Below are 21,811 nucleotides of genomic sequence, written 5' to 3' on the forward strand. Positions count from 1 at the left end.
TTTTACAAACAATCATCCTGGAGACAGGTTTGTACCAGATTTGTGCCTGGGGAAATAATCCTGCTTGGTCAAGAGTTCTTGCGTTGCCTTGGTGGCCCCACTGCAGTGTGAGCTGTCTCTTCTGCCTTGAAACAAGGTAACGGGCACAAAAAACCTTGTGATGGATAGGAAGCTTGACAGGAGTTAAAGCATCACTTTTAATCTGAATTACAGTGATGATTTTTTTCCTCCCTGATCTTTTAAGTGCTGAAACATCAGAGAAAATTGGGCTTGAATGTCCTGCAACTTCCCCTGTCATGGCAGAGAAGAGACCCTGATGCAAAGTGGCTCCTGGCACATTGGGTACACAGGATTAAGTCACACCTGGTTCGTTGCCTCTTTGTTCTTTTTTTTATTTTATTTGCTAAAAAATGAAAAATTCTTTCTGAATGAATGTATAGCCACAGAACACCCCGAATGCTTTCATCAAAGTTTTTGTTTCACCTACCATACAAAGCAGAAAAACCTCCCTCTAAGGAAATGCTGAGTGATCAGCAGTAAATCAGCAATGTGGTCTGGAATTTTTATTTTTGTTGTCAGGGCTCCTGTGGCATCAGAGGCCACAGCAGAAACAGGGAGTGGGGTCTGGGTCTTGCGTGAGAGCTGCCTGGGGGGAATGGTTGCTGCAGTGGAAAGCTAAACTGGGCATTGCCCAACATTGCAGCGTTTGAGCATTTTCCATTCATTTTACCTTCCCAGATGTCAGCCAATGTGGGACACAGAGGAGGATGAGGGCAGGGGGGAGAGCAGGGGTGGGCATCCAGCTGGGACCCTGCCCAGGTGCCATTCAGCATTCAGGCTTTCCCATATTGCTGTCCCAAACAGCCGTGTCTCACTGAAAGTGGGTGATTTTGGCTGCAAGATTATAATTTTGGGCTACCTTGTTAGAAAGTGGCTTCTGCTCCCCTTTCTCCAGTCCCTCTCTTTCCTCTTCTCTGAGAAGAGACGTAGCCATTAAAGAGGAAAAATCCTAAACCTCGGTGGAATAAACCAGCATATAGGAAGGGATGGCTTTCACAGTCTTCAGCTTTACCAGCGGGAAGAAATGTGTTTGGGTTTCGGTGCACCTCCCATGCAGATACATTTTGATTCTTTAAATTTTACGTTGATATTTGTACCAGTTGAGGTGCTGTATTTTTGTTTGCACAGATATGTGGGTATTGTCCTGTGAGTTACAGCTTATATTAGTCTCTCTGTGTCTCTAAGGTTTTGTCTGGGGAGAAGCAGAGCTGCTAAAAATAATAGTAGGGCAGGTGGCTGCAGACAGGTACCTGTTTTATTGAATGCTGTAGGAGTGATGTGGAGGAGAAGACCAAGGTGTGGATTGACTCCTACAGCATTTGAATGACGCTTTACTTGGACTGTGCCACGTGGGGTCCAGGCTATATGAGGGGAGATGTATAGATCTGATCACTCTCATGAATATTCTCACTCAGGTTAACAGAGAGGGAAAATGTCCTACGGATGTTGCTATGACCACAGCTGTTGGTGGGGTGGGCGCTGGAGATCATGGTGCAGGGACCAGGGTAGTGCTGCCACCCAGCACAGGCACCTCAAACAGGGCACCTTGCTCAGCTGACATCTGGGGTGGCCAGCAGCTGCTGGCAAGTTGGTAAGGCCTGAGCAGAACGCTTTTATTTTTTTCACCCAAAAAAGGAAATACTGGGAAAAAGTGATATTATCTGCAGGAATTGCTTTTCCATCAATTTTATTTAACTAAGAATGAAAAACCACATTAAGCATAACTGAATTATTCTATGCCTAGCATTGCTAATAGATCACTGGAAAAACTGAGTTTACTTTAGAGTATTAATAAATGTACCTGATATTGGAGATGGAACTGTAGGGCGCACAAAAATTGCATTTAAATATTCGAGCCTGCTGGTATGCCTCTAAAGCAGGACAAAGTAAAGCCAATGAAACAGCAGACACCAACACTGGTGATCCATAAACAGAAAATCAAGTTATTTCTGTAGAGGTCAAACCAGAGCCCCAATATTACAATGCAGGTACAGAGGGAACTTGGGTTTCTATAGAAAAGCTTCTAAATCAGCTGCTGCTTCACTGAACACATACATTTTCATGTGCACACCTCGTGGATGTACACAGATGTGAATAGCATTTGGGTGTACAGTACATAGGAAATTATATTATTCCTAAACTTCTACTATTTGACAAAGTAAGTTCATTTTTAATGCTGGGGACATTTCAAAAGACTGAGGTGTAATAACAGCACTGAGGCGAACGTTGCTCTGGGTCTGGCTGGAGAAACAAAGCAGACAAAGCAAAGATCTGCGGGCAGGACCCGCAGAGCTGCTGTCCTGGGCGTGCAGGGGAGGGGTGGTCCTGTGGGGGGGTGAAAATGGGGGTCCCTCTGACAGGGCTGCACCGTGTCCCCCACGCTGCTGCCTGCCTCCGTGCTCCCCTCTCACCTGCCTGGGGCATTCCCCCCGCAACAGACCGCATGACTGCATTTTCTTAACCATAAATAAAACACACAGCAGGAATTTTGCAATGTATCTGGCTCTGTGCTTTTGAGAAACTATATGGGCTTTTTAAAATGTTTTATTAATTTGTAATTTTGGAAGGGGGATAGAGGAGAGTTCAGAATTAACTACGTGACTTGGAAGCCCCAGATTTGCCACGTTTTAATCCCCAATTGTAATCTTGTCCCTGAACCGATTTTGTTCAGAGTAACTTTGATTTAGCCCTTGTGGTGTGTGTAACAAATGAAAAAAAGGTCTTGACACTAGGTCTGAAATTAAGTTTTGACATGTTCTTGGAACAGTGTTCGGGGAAAAAACATTTAAAGAGCTGAGAGAACCATCCAAATGAAATTCAGCTTAAATCTGCAAGTATTGGTGGGTAACCCTGTCGCGTTCACCTTGGTGCTGGTTACTGGGGCTGCTGGTGTGCTGCTGTAACAGCTGTCTCTGAAAACATGGTAGGCAGGGAACAAAAACAATTAAAATACGTGTTGCACTGAGTCATCTTACAGTACTCAGCAGTTCTTGGTCAAAGTTGTGAAGGATTTTAGGTATTTTCCACCTTTAGCACACTTAAATTCACTGTTCATGGCTCTCATAACAGTCTCCACATTAATGCTATTTCAGGGCGATCAAGAAGTCACTGCCAGAAAAACGACCATATCAATGACCATCTTATTTCCCCCCAGAGCAGCACTGGGCCCTGGGGTTTGTCCCTCCTGGAGGGTAATTCACTCAAATAAGTGTGAACCACTGTTGTGTGCTGTTTGGTCAGTGTTTACAGATGTCAGTGCCCGCTACTGAAAGTGCAGGCGGCAGATATTAAGGGAGGAATCGATGCGCTCCACAGAAATCACACCAGGCAGGGTTTGGGTTTGGGTTTGGTTTCTGTGTGCTGCCCTGCCAAGAGCAGCTGCTATTGATTTCAATCCCACAAGTGTCTGACCTCCTTTGTACAGCCCAACTTCTCTATCTTCACCTTTTGCAGCTGAATTCGTTTCGCCTTGTACTTCCCACTTTTACTCCATTACTATGCTACTTGAAAAAAAGTAAAATCAATACAGTTTGTTAATTAAAAAAAGGAAAAAAAAACAACAAACAATCTCTAACTCTGGACCAAAAAAGCCACCCTCAGGTGTGTGTGGTGATGGGGGTGGCCTGACCCTGCTGGGGGATTCCAGCAGCACCACTGGGGGGGCACAGGCCCAGCTGACCGCAGTTAGGCATAAAAGCTGTGTCTCTGCTGGTTTTGATTTGCAGGTATGTACTGGGAAAGGTGGGAGAAACCCCACCTGATGTGTCGATTCAGCTGAACCTGGTTTATGTTTTTTAACAGGATTTAATCCCTCATTCAGCATCCAATTCGGCATGTCGCCTTCCAGCACGTGGGCCTGATGACTCTCTCCGTAACTGGCTCAGGAGTGAGAAGGTAAGGAAATATATTGCTCTTTTCTCCCTGAAGCCTATCTTAGTGCCACCATACAAGTTTTGTTCTCCCAACCTATTTGGCCTTTCATTATAATATATCATAGAGTTTGTTTCCCCCCACACCCTCAGGGCCAAGATCATGGAACAAACAAGATTCGCACTTACAAGAATGGTACTTTCATCCTGTACCAGCACTAATTAATACTGGGGTCAGTTTCAGTTGTCCCCTATGTATTAGTACCAGCCAGACCAACGTAAAGGCTTGTCCTATGGGGTGGCAGTGATTGAACAAAGTGACCGTGGCTCCATCTGGGCCAGTTAAGTTCCCGTGAGCCTCAGAGTAAGTGATAAATTGTGTGTCTCCACCAAGGGGAACTTAAAACCTGGGCTGAGCCTCTGTGGTTTCCTGACGCTGGCTGAGGAGGTCTCTGTGCAGGCCGGGCAGTGCTGCGTCCTGGAGATGCAGTTGGCTTAAAACAGTGGTTTTCAGCAGTGGCCTGGGAGCTAAACATCCTGCTGCCACTGCTGCTCATCTCCTGTTCAGTTAATAAACTCTTCTCAGCAGAACAACTCATCACCCCTTTGCTTTTCCGAGTGCCAGTAAAGTCAGCGGTTCCCCAGTCACCTGCCAAAACCTTTGGCTGGCTCCATGAGAGCCGGGCTTTCTTCCACTACAAAACCTGGAAGCAAGCTAAGAAGTCAGCGCAGTGCAACACGTTACACAACAGGAGGGGACCCCCCTTCTTGCATTTTCTTATCTATTTTAAGATGGATTAAAAGCCACCAGAGAAGCCTCTCTCCTCAGCGGTGTATGGGCTGTGGGAACTGGGTTATGTGTCCTCTGGGCTGTGCAGGGCCTTGAATGAGGAGTGACCTTTGCTGTCCCCTCCTGCATGTCTTAATCGGCTTTTGTGCAGTACGGGACAAGAAGAAATACCCAAAGTAGGTCACTGGACACTGCAGTACAAAGGCTGCCACCACGGGCTGATGGATGAGCCCAGTAACCAACACTTGCATTATGGCTGCTTTCCCAGCATGAAGAATGAAATCCCTGCTCTGAGCTGGGGTGGCCAGTGTCTCTGTCCCCCTGTAATCGTAGAATGGTTAGAGTTGGAAGGGACCTTAAAGCTCATCTAGTTCCAACCCCCCTGCCATGGGCAGGGACACCTCCCACTAGAGCAGGTTGCTCAAAGCCCCATCCAGCCTGGCCTTGAACATCTCCAGGGATGGGGCAGCCACAACTTCCCTGGGCAACCTGTTCCAGTCTCCCACCACCCTCACAGGAAAGAATTTCTTCCTAATATCTTATCTAAATCTCCCCTCTTTCAGTTTAAAACCGTTATCCCTCATCCTGATAAAGAGTCCCTCCCCATCTCTCCTGTAGACACCCTTCAGGTACTGGAAGGCCATTATAAGGTCTCACCAGAGCCTTCTCCAGGCTGAACAATGCCCAACTCTCTCAGCCTGTCTTCATAGGAGAGGTGCTCTAGCACTGATGCCCTCTAGCACCTAACATCCACCCCCTTTTTCCCCTCTGGGCAGATGGGGGTCCTCAACCCCAACCAGGGATGGCTTTAAAACTGGCCCCTTCAGCTTTTAAGCAAGGATTGGAAATGGGTTTCCATGTAGCTCTTCTTCCCATACATGTGTGTAAGTTGGGCAGCATGGTCAGCTCCTGTGGGGAGTGGGAGGGTGGTGGCGGGGAGGTGGTGGAGCAGGTGGCAGGGTACAGGCAGCAGGAACAGAGTGGCCACCTTCAATGGTTGCTCAGGCAGAACCACACCAGGTTGGTGGCTTTTTGTACGGGGGGTCTTCAGGTATGAAGGGACTTGGGTGAGCTTTCAGGGATGGTGGTCTTAAAGTTAGGTAGCGGCCTGTCTGGGAACATGCACTTCTTCAGGCCAAGATGGTGATGGAACCTGCTGCAGGGTGGAGTGGATGTGGCTGGGGGATGCTGATTGTTTCCCCTTTATGTGGAAGGTAAAGGTAGCTTGACAATCCACGTTAGAAAACACAGTGGTTCACCCAGCAAAACTACACACACAGACAGAACTATCTTCTTTATTATAAAGATACACTATGAGGAACAAACCTGAATGTATACTGAAGCTTGTAATGGTACATGCCAAAAATGTACAGTACTATACATAAAAGTGCATTGTCACAACAGATTAACAGTACATTTCTCTTCCAGAACCGTGAAATTTCCATGTTTTTATTTGTTCTTTGAGAGTGGAAGGAATGCGATGGGAATGCAGCCATACACAAACAGGGAAGGATGCAATGGAAATGCAACAGTACAAGAGCAAGGCTAAAGCTCCTCTAAAATTTAAAGGCACTTTCACATGTACATACTACAGATGTACATTGACACAATTAGGTAACAGTCAACAAGCAGGAAGCTACCAGTACTGCAATTTATCAAACTTGACAGTAAAGGACAATACTGATTGGATTAGGTGTGCAGGAGTTACCCTTTAGTACGTCTGTAGTTGTAGCAGTCTTTCCTGTTACATATCCACTTACTATACTTTTAAGTATCTATAATAACCATCAAACTACACATTTAACTGCGTGAATGCACTAAGTGGATGCATTCACTAAATGCAACTGTTTCTAATATTTTCTTTTGCTAAACAATTTCTAATATAAGCATTATGGAGTCCAGTACAGTTATTTAAACATACAAAATTCCCTATGCAATTTAAAGATACAGGTATCCATCTCAGTTATGCCGGGTGGGTTCATTTAAAAACGCTAGACTAAAACTGCACGGAAATGAAAGCTGAAATTCCAGTTTGTTCCGCTGATTCTACTAAACTGGGGGAGGAGGGAAACTACTGCTTGGAAACATCTCTGGTCCCGACCAGGCGAGCAGCCCCTATGGCCCAGCACCGGCCTGCAGCTGGGGCCAGGCTGGCAGGAGGGCCCGGGGGTCGCTGCGCCGCCGGCCGGGGGGGGATTAAGACTTTGCCTCTAACCCAGATGGGGGTGAAGGCCGTGGCTGGATTGAGATGGGTTTGCCAACGCCAGGAGCTCTTTGACTCTCAGAGGCGGTTCATGGGGTGCTTCTCACACCCGGGGCCTGGCGTCACCTACCCATGGGGTGTAAACCAGAGCAGGAGCAAGTTGCTTCCCAATATCAACAAAAAATTACTCCTGTCGCCTCAGTAGATTTGTCTATCAGTTCCCTCACTTCTCTTCCCCTCCCAAACTCAGTTGTTTCTGTGTAGCGAGTGGTACAACCTCAAGCTTTCCAAGTCAGCTTTTAAAAATAACATGTGGAAAGACAGATATTACTTCAATCCTTGTACCCCTCTAGGTGGACCACAATGGATTTATTCCCCCCACCCACCCCCTGGTCTTCTTCACTGAAACTTATTGTATTGATGGGATGTCGGAAAACATATTGACAGAAATACTATTATGGCTTACTGTTGGGATGTGCAAAGCAGCTGTACATTTAGTTCACGCCGCAGAGAGCGCTAAGCCAAGGCGACAGGCGTCACTCGCAGGGACGTGAGGAAGTGCCGATTTCTGGCATCTAACGGAAAAAGGGGAAGGGGAGCGAGGGGGTGGAAAAAGTGGTTATGGAAAACTTTTAGTCAGCTTGAATCCCGGCGGCAGGAACTCGTCTGCCTGTCCTGCAGGAGACCCCTGCCTGGCTGGTCCCTCGTCACAGTCCCTGTCCTGCTGCCCTCAGCATCGCTGAGGGGGCGACGGAGCCGGGTCAGGGCGGACACTAAAATCGTGTCTTTAATTGGACACGGGGCAATAAAGTCAAAGGGATACTTTGCTGAATTACTGTGTAGTTGATCCTTTTAATCACCTGTCAGCCGGCCTAATGGACTAACAGGTTCAGGCACTCCCCAGAGCCTGGCTCACTCAACGATGAATTTTAAATGGATTTAGCTTTTGTGAAAAATGCGATATCAGGGAATGAAGGTCTAGCTTCACGGGAAAAGGTACACTGTTACAGAGGACAGCAAAAGGAGTTTCTGGAGATGTGCTTTAGCTGTGACCTGGAATGCTGCTTTTTATTGGTGAGAGCCATGTGATCTCCAGATCCGTCCGGCGCTTGTCTCTTGTGAGACTGCCGACAAGAAAGCAAAAACTCGGTGCCAACTGTGAGAGTTGTGAGGGTTTGGTGGTTGGTTGGTTTTTTTTTTTGTGTGTCTTAAGCAATGTGGCCTGAGATGACTTAGACATTCCACACAGACACTTAATCCTCACATGCTAGATTTCAGCTCTTACTAACCTGCTTGAGATTTGGTTTGGTGACCCAGAAATAAGAGGTCCCACCTCCCCTGACCCCCACCCCCACCCCTTAGTTTTGTGCGGGATCTGTTATTGTATAGCTACAGTAAGACTGTGAAGTATGGTACGACGTGGCAAGCTGTTTGTGATCTGTGTTGGTTTTATTACAAATGGTGCAGCATCAAGTTTTCAAGTAAGTCTATGTTTGTTTTTTAAAAGGATGCACAACTGTCCAGTTTTTCTTTTAATTGAAACCATACAAAATACAAATGCCCATGTTAATGTCGCTACTTTCAGACAATACATTCAAAAACACTGAAAAAACAAAGCCTCCTCTCCAGTTACAAACATGAACAAAGGGTGTTATGGAGCCCTGACTTCTATCGTTAATCCATCCCTTCCCCTGGCGTACCCCAGCCGGGCACCGTGGGTGGCTGAGCTGTCTACATTGTGCAAGATTTGTCAGCTGGACCCTGGGAAGGCGGGGAAGGCCCGATGCTCGGGTTTGTTTTTGGAAGAACAATAGGTTTTGGCCTAAGAGCGGGAGGTTTCAGCTGCACTCCCATTCTAGGGGCCACCATGGGCTTGAAAGTACTCATGGTGTCACTGGAAGAACTAGTGCTACGGCGGATCTGAGGCTCGGAGCTCCTTAAAACCACGCTGTGGAGAGGGCTGAGCGACTCGGTGGAGGTGGCAGGGGTGGGGGTGTTTTTCATTTGTTCCAAGGTGTCCAAGACGACATCGGGGGCGTGCTTGGCCGAGCTCTGCCGCTCCAGCTCGCGGAGCTCGTTCAGCGCCGTGTTCATCGTCTCCTCGATGTCCTGGGTCAGAGCACAGAGAGAGCGGCGCGTCACTCCCACTGCTACCCAACGCAAAGCACCAGGGGAGGGGGCGAAAAATGCGCCAGTTAATTTGCCAACCCCCCTCCCTTTAATGAATATTACAGTGCTAAAGCCAATTCCCACCAGATTTATTCGAAAGACACTACGATTGACAAGACGGCAGGTTTGGCTGGACATTACAAATATCTAACTTGTTCACATGAGAGAGTAAAAAGTCAGCTAAAAATGCTACAAAAATTAAGTAAACTAAACCCTGCAAGCTGTTTTATCAAGTGATTCTCAGGACAATGGCTATTTGCTTAGCAGCATTTTTAACGGTGAAGATTTCTGTCATCTCTTGGTACTGACAGCTGTAAAGATTCCAGTCCATTTGCTCTCTCTTAGCTGACTGCCCCCCTCAGCTACTGCCCCAAGGGTTCAGGATCTCTCTTCCCTCACAGGGATTATAAACCAGGTTTTGTAAGGAAATAATGCTTGCGTGTCTGTCCGCTCTGCTCTTCTCCTGTTTCTCTGAGTTAAATTTGATGCAGAAAAACCTGCAAGGCACTGTTCAGTGAGCTTGCCTAAGAAATTTTTTTCATCAGGATTTCTGGCACAAACGCTAAAAGAACGCACCAAGACACTAGTTTACTATTTTTCAGTGGTATTGAGATAAAAAGGGGGTTAAATATCTGGTGTCCCCTGCTTGCTTACAGTAACTCATGCAGTTTCATCAAAGTTTAGGTTCTCTCAGTGCCAAATGACCGCTCGTCTATGCATCAAAAAAACCAGCATAAACCAAACAGCACTGTGTGTGGTTCCAGGAAAGTAAATAAATAACTTACAGTAAAATAAACCAGTAACAACCTTTACACTTTCTAACTCTCTAATACACGGTTCAGCTTTCTAACCCAAACATGGCAGAACCTTCTATCCTTCATCGGAAGCAGAGCTTCAAAGCAAGCATCTACAGTACATTAAATTTTAAAACATGAGTGCCAGCGTTATTGTAAAACACTTGTGCAATCATATTGTACCCTCAGGGTGCCCCTAGCAATCCTGTTACACTCCCCAGACAAAACAGGAGTTCTGAAGACAGTGGTATCTATTTGCTCAAGGGCTGTTACCAGCTCTGTACAACAGACCAATCTGATGGTTGGGGCGATCCCTATTCCATCCTTCCCACCTCTTCCCTGCAAGGAATGAGCCTGGGGAGTGCTCACACAGGGATAAGACAGCCCCTGGCTTACGCAGGTGTAATGTCTCGCACCTCATGTTCTTAGGCAGAACTGCAAGCATCACGTCAACATACGGTGCGAACTACACAAAAACTATGTAAAATGCACAAGACTCTGGAATGTAAATCTGTGCTTAGAATGGCAAAGGGCACTCCTAGCCAGTCAGAGCACTTTTCTGCAAAGCATAATACCAAGAAATAACGGAACACTAATTACATGCAAGTAATTAATTACATGCCAGCCTTCATCAGAACACACAGTTTTACATTGCCGTTGTACTCGTACACTGTCCTAGGGTTCTGGGTGGCAGAGGCAATTTCATTATGGTTTAACAGGAAATAATTGCTTTTTTACTGCTCCTGCAACATCTATCCCCCCCTTGTGCTTCTTCTCTCCAGGATCCTTTAATGCTCCTTCTTTCACATGCACTCTGTTTAAAAAGCTAAGTAGGGTATTCTGCAGCAGTGTACGTGCTCTGTGCTGTGCTATTCACTGAGACTCGCTCCTCAGAAAATCAGAGAGTGATATAAAATAAAAAAGACACAAACCTGAGCTATTGATTCTGGGTCCAGTGGCTTATGGTCATTGAAACCCGTGTACTGACCAGATGATGTAGATCTTCTAATGGGAGGGCTATCGATCTTCTTCAGAGAGTCGTGCCTACTGATGTTAGTGAGACTGCCGTGCCCAGGTCTGCGCCTCCTTTCCGGGCTGTCAGCATTGAGGTTGCGATTTTGAAGGAGGGCTCTGGGGCTGCAGTGAGTTGCCAGGTTGGGGGAACCCAGCTCCATGGACGAGTTGGAGAGAGGGTGAGGTGGGTGTACTGGGCAGTGACCATCACTGCTCCTGCCGGGGCGTCTCAGAGGAGGTGGAGGTTCTGACCTCTTTCTTTGCCTGCACCAATGAACAAGCGGTTAGAGGACATGCTGTAGTGACCCACCATAAGCATGTGGAGAAGCCACTGCTGTGTCACCCGATCTGTGAGCTGTACTACTGAAAACATGTAATGCTCAAGCTTACCTTCCTAAGTACATGTCAGAGTGACGGTCAGTGGGAGAGTTCATGTCCTTTGATGACGACTTGTCCTCAGTTATGGGTCCGCTGCTGGCCTCACTGTCTGCTTTTTGGCTCAGTGTATCTGAGAAAGTATCATCCCTGAACAGAACACACATGGTGAGATGAGAAGTCAGTGAGTTAAGTGTGACAGAGAGCCTCTTGGTACTCCCAGATTTTAATCCCCTTAAGAAAAGCAGGCATGTTATAATGCACTGCAGCCCCTCCACATCTCCAAAAATTGCTTATAATCCTTCTGTTTACTGAGCTCTTTACATTTTGAGTGTAACCTTTCCATAATGTAACAAAGAACTTTGTCATCCTCGGCAAAGCACATCTTAATACTGTAAAACAAGAGTTGAGGGCTGCATTTCTCCAGCCCTTGCTACTCTGAAGTTAAATGTCAGCAATTGCTGCAAAGAGACAGTCAAATTAAAATAGATGCAGCATCATCCATCTCAATGTACTGGGAACATATCCATAAACAAAGTGGCTTAGCCTTGTAGTAGTTTTTGATTAAGAGCCGTCAATTCGGGACAATAAAGACAGAGGCATCCTGCATAGAAAGAAAATGTTTAATCTATCTGAGCCTTCAAACCACTGTCCCATTTGGAAATCACTTTGCTAATTGCTTCAGCATGTATTTACACCCCGCCAAGACCCTTGTCACACCAGCCACTGCTTACATATCCTGCACCACTATGTACTGGTGAGGGACAAGGCCATCGATTCCGTTGTGCCTCCCTTCCCACCAGTCTTCAGATGCTCGGTGATAGAGCAGAAGGGAAGCTCCTTTCTTGAAAGAGAGTTCTCGTGCAGATCTTCCAACGTAGTCAAACTTGGCTATAGCTTCTATGGGCTCGCATTCTGGGTAGGGATGGAAGAAGAACGGATATCAGATTCCACACTGGGCTTATCTGCTCACTTTGGTTTCATAAAACCCATTTATTGCATTTTCTCAGCGCTCATTCATATTGAGCAGAGCTGACAGAGATCAACTGAACTAAGGCAGACTGCAGGCAGTAGTTATGATATGACCCTTGCAAAGAAACATAATCAATCTGTGTCCCAAGTGTGAAACATCTGGGCTGCTTCGCAAACTGCAGAAAACACAACAGCATATTCAAATGCTACAATAGCTGCTGCTGGGAGAGGGGCCTCCGCCTCCTGCTGCAAGGGCTCCCTCTTGGCTGGGGAGTGGGATGGAGGCCAGGCAATGAAGATCTCCGAAAATAAGATGAACAAACCCAGATGAGTAATCCGAGGTCTGAGGAAGCAGTGAGACAAAGGAAAAGTAAATGGGAGTGCCTTTAACTGCTGTGGTGGCAAAGGAAGGAAGACAGGATTTCCCTGTGCACAAGTAGGGATGCGCTGCCTAATTGGGTGAGGGTCCCATCATTCATGTGATGAGTGTGCAGACCTGGTGAAAACCTAGTGTTTTACACAACAGTGAAGCCTAGGGCTTCAATCTGCTTCTTTAACACCCTTTTTGAGTGAGGCAGACAGCTCCAGACAGCCTAAGGATGACTCCTCCACAGGGGCAGTCCCTGTGTGGCCTGAAGCTGCCTAAGGCAGCTCTGCCTGCTCCAACATCCCAAGTTCCTCTGGTTTCTACAGGGGAGGCTGGTATTTTCTGAAGTCACACATTGTTTCCAGCAGTCCTGGCTAATCTTCCCTCGTAAATTCAGCCTTACACTAGTAATGACTCCATCCTGTAATCTATGCTTGGGTCAGAAACCTACTGATGTCAGTGAAGAGCCCCTGCTGAATGTCTGCCTGCAGGTATCTTCAGAGCTGTGCCTAGGCATCGGGGAAACAGCTGTGATTTTAATGACCTCTAGTTTCTTCTGCACAAAACTAAAAGCACCTGAGCTCAAACAGGCTAAAATTCGTTAGCGCAGTCTCAAAACATAAAGAAAAACCTGCAAAATACGGGTTTAAAAGTCACACACTTTGTAGATTCCAATAACCCAGAGTCCCTGAAATGACAAATTTCTTCACATAATTAGAGCAATATTTAGATGGAAATTAACATCTGGGGTAATGACTAGCATAGCAGCTTTCTGTCTGGTGCAAATTAAAATTGCTGAGGTTGTAATTCCCCAAAGAACCAGGCTTGTAATGAAATCCACTGTCCCTTTATGACAACATTTTTTGCAGGAATGTCTTTTTAAAATTAACTTCATCCTGCAGCACGAAAACATAATGATAGCACCTTTATTGAGGTTATAGTTTGCAGCTATTTTTTTTAGTAACTTGCCCAGCCTGCAGAAGGCTGTCTTGCTGTTCGCTGCTTCTGCAGTCACTCTAAGAGCACCCATCAGTGATGAACTGCAGGGTGCTTAGGACTCACAAACTCAGAAACTTTCCAGAGATGGCACACAGTGGGATGGGGAATTCCCTGTTACAAATGCAAAAGTAAGGTACGCTGGCAGAAATGACTTTGATTATATAAAGGCAGATAAGAATCTAGCAAGAAGAGTATTAATCCCTGAAAATGCATCGCTACTGGATGGCTTGCTGGCAGGCATTCCCTGGTGGGTGGGCAGGGGGTGACAGGCTTCTTGGTTTCATGTTTTTAAGCAAAGAAAATGTAAAGATAACATAGAAAGAAACATTCTGGAAGACTAGGAAAACTTCAGTGATACATTCTAATACACAATCTTGTTTTCATTTCTAGATACTCTATCTAGAGTCTATCTCTAATAGAAAAGTACAGATGTGACAAAGCAACTACAGGCACGGAAAGACACTGTTGCCAAACAAAAAGAAATAAAACTAAACACACCTGTTTATCTTGCATGGTGTTTAGGAAGGGGATAGTAAACTGAATGGCAATAATGTCACACTGACAAAAGAACACAGTTTTCACCCGTATCATGCACGTTGCGTGTGGAATTCGTTATAAAAAGGTATTACTGGGATGAGGTAGGATTGAGAAGGAGCAGACGTTTGTATGAGCACACTGTTCCCAGACTGCAGGTAAGTTACGGGCTATGAAAGAGTGGGTCAAGGATTCAGAAGGAAAAGCTCCCAGATTTCAGCTAGCCAGATGCTCACTAATGGGTAATACTTTAAAATTCAAAAAAACCCCCCTCCAATCAAACAAAAAAGCTTTACAGTAAGAAAATCCCAAATTTCCTGTGCATATTTTCCTTTGACATCCTCTGAAGCTAACTGATAATGGGTTTGGGTACTGGATTGATTGATAAACTCCTACACTGATTAGCTATGGGACTGCCCGTTTCTCTGCTAATTTCAACAGACCATATAGTATCCCTCATTTGACTACACAAGTTTTTCTATTTACAAATTAATGGACTAAACTAGAAATAGTTCTCCCTCCCTCAGTGGAATTACACTAATCTAAGTGTGGTGCACGGTGGGAATCTGGTTTTTGTACCCTTCCATCGCCTGGAAGACTCACAGACGTTCCCAGAGGTCTGAAGGCAGTTGCCCCAGTGGAACCAGCTGCATGAATTGGTAATGTACCCGTAATGGATGTGACTTTTAGACATGTTCGTTAGATTGCCTGGGCAACAAATCCTACCTCCTCAGGGAGGGGTGCCCAGTAGATCTCACGCAGTTTTCTTAATGGAACCAGAAATAAGTGCAGACAGGTTTTACTGTTTTGAAAGGGGTATTTTCTTTGCTTGAACGTTGCTTTTACATGGAGAGAACCTTCCTATAGCAAACAGCACTGAGACTGTACTTAAATGGTAATTCACCTTGTTACAGGTCAAGCCTTAACAGTTAAAACCAAAGTACCATGGCAGTTGCTCCTGGAAATAAATGCATTTTGAAAAGCTAAGCCATTTAATATCAAGGTTACCGAATGGCAGACAAGCATTTCCAGAAAAGCAAAGGTGATGAAAGCTAAATTTGGGATCTGTAACTCAAATTCTGTGTGGTACTGAATGTCTAACAGTAAAATTGACAGCTCAGAGGGAAATGTAATTGCACTGCTCTGTCCATACCTGGGGGCATTCACCCACAATAGCAAGAAGTATTTGATGACATACAGGCTCTCACCAGCTATCATCTCTAGTGACTCAGGCAATGGTATGGAAGTGAAAAATTAGGACAAACTGAAGAACTGTGGGAAAAGCTTTCGGGACTCTGTTAATCAGCCAGCTCTGTTTTCACTTTTTTACTCATGACCCCCAAAGTTTGTGATGATTACTACTGCCGTTTGAAGATGCATTATGTTGCAGTGGGCTTAAAAATCAAGGTTTGATGCCAAGTAGAGCTGTCCAGATCCAGATCCAGATCTGGAGCACCAGATGTAGCACCAACCTCCCTCCAGAGGGAGTGCATTGAAGTGGCACTGCGCTGCCCTCCATGCCCCCAGGGCACGAGGAGCTAAGAAAAGAGGGGAGACCATCCCCTGCACTTCTTGGGGGGTTTTGCTGCTGCTCTGCTCTTCCTCAGCTCTCCCGGATGTACCCTGGCTGTCGGGAATACAGTATGTCCTTGAACTCCCTGGGAAGGTGCCACCTCCCGGTGTGTTTATCCTCTTCTGCACCCCATCAGAGAAGAGCAGCTTCACAATTTCTAAGTCCTGTCCTCAGGACAGCAGTGCTCGCAAAGCAAAGCAATGCTGCAAGGTGTTGACAGAAGAGAATTTGGAAAAGTGTTGATCACAGCATGTGCTGCTGAAAAGAAGGAAAATTACTATGTGTTGGGGGCACAATAACTTACAGTCTTACGTGTCCCTGTAATTTTTGTTTCCAGCAGAACTACCACCTCAATTTTTACCCTATGTTTATAAGATATCTATGAACAGTATGATATTAATTGTATGTATGTTTTCCCAGGAGAAACCCATCTGTTTAACTTCCTCAGGAAATTCTCTCTTACTTCCTTTGAAAACAAACATAGTCACCGTTTTCCATATGCCTCCAACAAGAATAAAAAATCTCCATCAAACTGAAGGTAAAGGAAATACTCTAAAAATTGCTTCAGCAAAACATGAACAATATCCTTTGAATCTTTACTGCAGAGGCACTTTCAGGTAAAGGTTCTTCTGCAGCAAAATTACAGATATTATTTTGTGCCCCAGCGTGAGTACAAATGTTCTGAACTTCACAAATCAAATTTCATTTCCAGATTCAGGAGAATGAAGACACTTAAGTGCTTTCCTTAGTAGGAATACTTTCTGCACATTTAAAAAAGACTGAAAACACTACAGTAAAATGAATCTCCTTCCCTTTTCCCTTTCCAGTGATCAACAGAAATAAATGAACACTAGTAACTTTAGAAAGAAACGATTATTTATATGCTTAAAATTAAGCAGTTATGAAGTATTTATATGCTCAGTTATAAGTTCCAGCCTTCTTTTCCCCAAGCTACCAGATTTTACTTCTGCAGACATAATTTCTATTTTAATTTTTAAAAAGTCTTGTTGTTTTCTAAATTGTAATTAGACATTTCTAGTGCTACTGAGCCAGATCCTACAGATGGGTTTATTCTAGTAGGCACAGAGAGATTCACTTGTAGTTTAACTTTATACAAAAAGTAATTCTTATAACAACAATAACTAAAATAAAAAAATAAATTCTTTTGCTTTTGATCATAGCTTCTGGATTATGTTTCAACAACCCTGTAATTCCTATGCTTGGTCTTGCATATGTATACAATGTTTTAGCATAAAATGAACCTGATTTTCAACATTAAAAAAAACAATTTACAGTTATAGAATCTGCTTCTTCCATCTTCTAACAAAGGGAAATACGTAAGTACCACATGTGCGATCAATACAGCAGCAATGCTGCGCCTCCCTTTCTCTCTCTCCACATACAGCTGGCAGTGATGCATCCAGCTTATAATCAATGAATCAATCACATTAAACCCCCAAAGTACTCTTCAGTGGAAACTTTTTGTTTTGTCCACCACAGGTCAATCAGTGACTCTCATAAAGTTCAATATGCAAACTGAAAAATTTTCACCTACTGTCACATTGGTACTAAAAACATTTTATAAAATGAATCGTCTGAAGGACAAACATAAATATATGTGCAAAGAGATGGTGAACGCATGTAATTTAAAGCCTGGAATCTACATTACAAAAATGTGCTACTGTAATGAAAAGCCACATCCATGGAAAAAAAACGGGTTAGAGCTCGCAGGCTGAGAACCAAAGGCTAACACTCTTCTGCACATGATGCAGGCTTCCCAATGTTTATCTCTGCAGCAGTACTTCCCTAGATTACAAATATTTTTGTGCTAACAATTATTTCACTGTAAATACAAATGTAAACACTTCCTTGTGGCACTGAATTAATTAAAAAGGTGTGATAGGGCAACTTGAATTAAATTGCTGGCCAATCTGGTGAACAAAAAGCCAGTTAAATCTTTTAACAGAACTCTGTCCTGTTGACAGCTATTCTCTTTAGGGTTTGTCTCCACCAATGACACAGTCGTAGCACAGGTAGCACCACAACAGGAATGTAAAACTGTTATTAGAACAAGACAGTGATGGGGGAGAGCCCATGATTATCAAGGCACAAGTGATGCACTCTGTGATGCTATGGTCCTGCTCTTCTGGATCCTGCTGATGTTTTAATCTTTCCTGAGCATGGTTTTGAAATAACTGCTTTTGATTGCTGATGAAAAGCTGCACTTCTTTTTCCATGCCCACTTGGGCCTTTATGTCTCAGTTTGGCCATGGGACCCCAAAGTTGGCCCCAGTATATTGAACTGGTGTGTCACCTGCATTTCACTACTTCACTTGTAGTGAAGTAGAGAGACAGACAGATTTCTTCAGCTTCTACTCTTGCTTTGCACCTCCAATGGAAGAAGGAACTCTTATAAAATATAGCTATACTGTCTTGGAAAAATAAAGTGCAATTATGAGTTGTTCACACCATTTAGTGGAGCTGTGTTATAAAAAGACAGTGGATTTAGCTCTACAGAGCTCAGGAAGAGGAACCTACATACAGGCTGACTTGTAAATCTATCAGTATTCCCTGATGCGGGTGCAGGCATGGGTATACATCCCAGAGAGAAGATTTACAATTATTTCTCTCCTATCCTCAGTTTTTCCCCATTTCTGTGATGCCTGCCCACCCAACTGCACTGATAGACTCTGCCTGCCCCTTCTCGCTGCGGTGAAGGGGAAGAGACAGGCAATCTGTCACTGGCAGCTTGTCTACGTGACAAAGCGAACAGGCACAGCTCGAGTGGAACTATTGTTTACATTGTTCTGTGTGCAACGGGACCAGCGTAGCCAGGTTTCCTATAGATACACCTTCCTGTTCCCCTATGGCAACCATCCCAGCTCCTAACCAGTATCCCTTCTGATATCTTTTTTTTAAAAAAAAATAAATTTCCGTCTCTGCTGGAGCTCTTTTCCTCCCCTTTCCCCCTCTCTGCCTCTTCCTCTTCCTCCTTCCACACGTCCTCTGAGATGGACAAGGGGCAGCTTTTGTTTCTGCTTGCGCTAAGCGCACGTGTGCTGGCTTCTCTGTCTGGGTTGCCTGCTGGCCACGTAGGGAGTGAGCTCACACCGCAGCTCTTCTCTACCGATATTCTTAATCCTTCACCTCTAACTGGCTACTAATTGCCAGCAAAATGGTAGTTATTTAGCAATTTTCACACCTCTTTCCATCTGTTACATTTGCTTGAAACCGGGCAGAAGTTATTGGGAGGGACATCTGGAGGATGGTGCAGCTGAAATACGTCACAGTCAAATACACCTTTAGGAAATTTGGCTAAAAAGAATTGATATAATAGGGATATATCAAATTTTTCATGGATATCTGTTGTACCCAGAACTGTCAGAGTATATATGATTAATATTTATAGCAAATGACTATTGTTCAAAAGTTTCACTGTGCTGAGTACACACACGTTTTTCAGCATTTATAAATCCTTTAGACGGAACAGCTTTTAAATTTATATCAAAACACAGCCCACTGAATGGCAAATATCCCTCAGTTGAAATATTTAAAGACATACTTTTGGTAAGTTTAGCTTTTGCAGACAAAAGATAAAGAGTCACTAAAAATGTAACATTATATCAGAAAATAATATGTGCTGACTGAAATAGTTTCTTTCTTGCCCTTCCTGTGACTGGACAAATCAGGAGAGAACAAGGAAACAGCTGGTCAAACACACATGAATCAGAGTGAAAAAGCACACAAACAGAGATTAAAGAAGTCGGCTTTGCTACAGACCACCAGGACTGAAATCCTCTTCTTTCAAATAAGACACAATTAGGAAAGGAAGGAGGTCTCCTGCATGAAACACCTGTAAAACTTATTCTTATCAAAGGCAGAGTAATGTAAGAGACATACCATCTTCACTGGTGTGGGGCTCTGTACTGGCATCCTGGTCCACTTCCTCTAATGTACCATGTTCGCTGTAGGGGCTGTCACTGAGGGAACAAAAGGCCGTGCAGAGAGAGAAACCACAGCATGAAAAGGATGGTTCAGTGGGCATTAAATCCAGAAAAATTAAATTAATCTTTCTTCCCCAGTCCACTGGGGGTAACTGACGTCCTCTATGCATATCAAAAATGTGCCCCCCCCACGAGATTATATAAAGTTATTCTTACAATGTTATAAAGTTATATGCAACATAATTCTCATGACATGCTATGAATACACAACTACTGAAGAAGTATACACACCTCTCTTTCAAGTATTTTCAGTTATTAAGAAGTTCCCAGAACCTTTGAATCTTTTGACTTATGAAAAAGGTCTCTGTGCTGCTAAGATAGGGAAGGAGTAAGGGAAAGGTATCACAAGCTGAGATTTGTTAGGATTGTTCACAGTCAGAAAGCCAGTTTCTGGCTGTGTGCTCTGCATTGTACACCTGGAATTCTGGCTGTGTCTGGCTGAACACAAGGGTAGCTTCCTCCACAAAAAGTTGTAGGGAACCTCATTATAAATGCCTTTGCTTCATGGCTTTTACAGCCAACACTTTCCTCTATGAACCTAAACGTTCTTCTCATTTATCTTCATACTTCTATTGTGTGCAAAAGTCATTCTGTATCATATCTGTATCAGGATTTATCCGGACAACCAGTCTAATGATTTTTGTTAAAGAGACAGAAGGGTAATATTCTGACTTACCAGTAGTCATCTCCAGCCATGCATTTTTCATACACTGGGCCATCAAGTTCTTTAGCATCTGGAAAAATAGCCTCATGATGGATGATGATAGTTTTGATTATCTCATTCACGTGTGCCTGACAAGACACCTGGTCTTGTATGTCTGGAACAGGCATCAGGGTTGGCCCAAAACAAATAGCCAGGTTGTAGGGATCCATCATGTTTTCATCACTGTACTGTGAAAGGCTGTTATAAAAGAAAAATCAAGAAAAAATGACTTTTCCACTGCAACTAACCTTATTCTGAAAATCAGAGAAACTTTATTTTCCATCACAACTTAGAGATTTCCTGTTCCCCTTGACACTTAATCCCAAATAACACAACAAACTAAAAAAAAAGGGGATTTCTTCTATAGGCTATACACATTCTAAAGTGAGCTTACAGCACATGTATGTACGTAGATGGATGTGTTCCTACACTTCTGTGTTTGGTGTACACTGACTTAATGGGCTACTGTAAAATGCATCAACTGCTGCTGCTTCTATCCCATCAGTGCTTATCCTTGGAGGCCCAAGTGGACTGGATCCAAAGTGAATCATGCTTATCATTTCTCATCAGACCCTGATGCATCTCTGCCATCAATCTGCTATATCACTTGGGCAGACTGAACTGTTTTCTGGAGGTAGGTAAGTTCCTGGATCTTGCAAAGGCTCTTGTGACTTCTGGTTTCTGTTTTTCACCATACAACCTAAAATGGCCCAGCACCTTGCCTTCTGCCCGTGAACTTCCACAGGGGTTTCATTTTAGAAGCAACCAAACAAAAAGCTTTGGTTGTTTTTATTAACCAACTTCTACAAGGTATTCTTTCCTCCAGGAAATTCAACATTACTGGTTTTCAATTTTTATTTTAATTGAGAAGTTGCTCCTTATTCACTTGTTAAAAAGCATTAGCATTTCTAGTGGAAATCCTGGCTTTTGAGTGGTTCTGTGCAGGGCCAGTCAAACAGAATCTGAAGCACTTTAGTGCAGTGTTGTTATGCGCTCTGGAGCAGCATATGAATTAGTATGGCTGGTTGTGTTTAAATACAGCATCGCATTCCCTTTAGAAAGGGAATTTTATACAGTGTACATGTACAAACTATACAAACTGAAGAGGCAAACCTTCTAAATGACTCACTTCATAACTAGCTTGTAAAATTAATCATGCTCTCCTCTTTTTTATGGCATGATTTGTTATCATATCTTGTGTGTTAATTGGAGACATTTTGTTCTACTGATTTATAAGGTGGTTCAGCCTTTACTATATTTGTACAAGAATGTGTAAAAAAGATTATCATCCTGAAACATGTGAAGTTCTGCTGGTGGCTGGTAGTACCATGTCATGCTCCTCAGCGCTCAGTATTGGGGCTGATACTACTCAACATCTTCATGAA

General features: G+C 44.1%; 1 protein-coding gene across 1 annotated transcript in view; it reads right to left on the minus strand.

Annotated features, from left to right (window-relative positions):
• Positions 1-5,996: 5,996 nt before the first annotated feature.
• Positions 5,997-21,811, minus strand: part of SRGAP1 (SLIT-ROBO Rho GTPase activating protein 1) — a 71,963-nt gene continuing 56,148 nt past the window's right edge. The window contains exons 17-22 of the mRNA XM_014963329.1: positions 20,400-20,624; positions 19,620-19,699; positions 12,009-12,189; positions 11,290-11,424; positions 10,818-11,163; positions 5,997-9,031 (exon numbers count right to left, since the gene is read on the minus strand). Coding sequence (XP_014818815.1) covers positions 8,654-9,031; positions 10,818-11,163; positions 11,290-11,424; positions 12,009-12,189; positions 19,620-19,699; positions 20,400-20,624 — 1,345 coding nt within the window. The 3' untranslated portion in view covers positions 5,997-8,653. The remainder of the gene's footprint in view (positions 9,032-10,817; positions 11,164-11,289; positions 11,425-12,008; positions 12,190-19,619; positions 19,700-20,399; positions 20,625-21,811) is intronic.

This window comes from Calidris pugnax, unplaced genomic scaffold (genome assembly GCF_001431845.1).
Source record: "Calidris pugnax isolate Ruff unplaced genomic scaffold, ASM143184v1 scaffold44, whole genome shotgun sequence".
In the NCBI taxonomy this organism is placed as follows: Eukaryota; Metazoa; Chordata; class Aves; order Charadriiformes; family Scolopacidae; genus Calidris; species Calidris pugnax.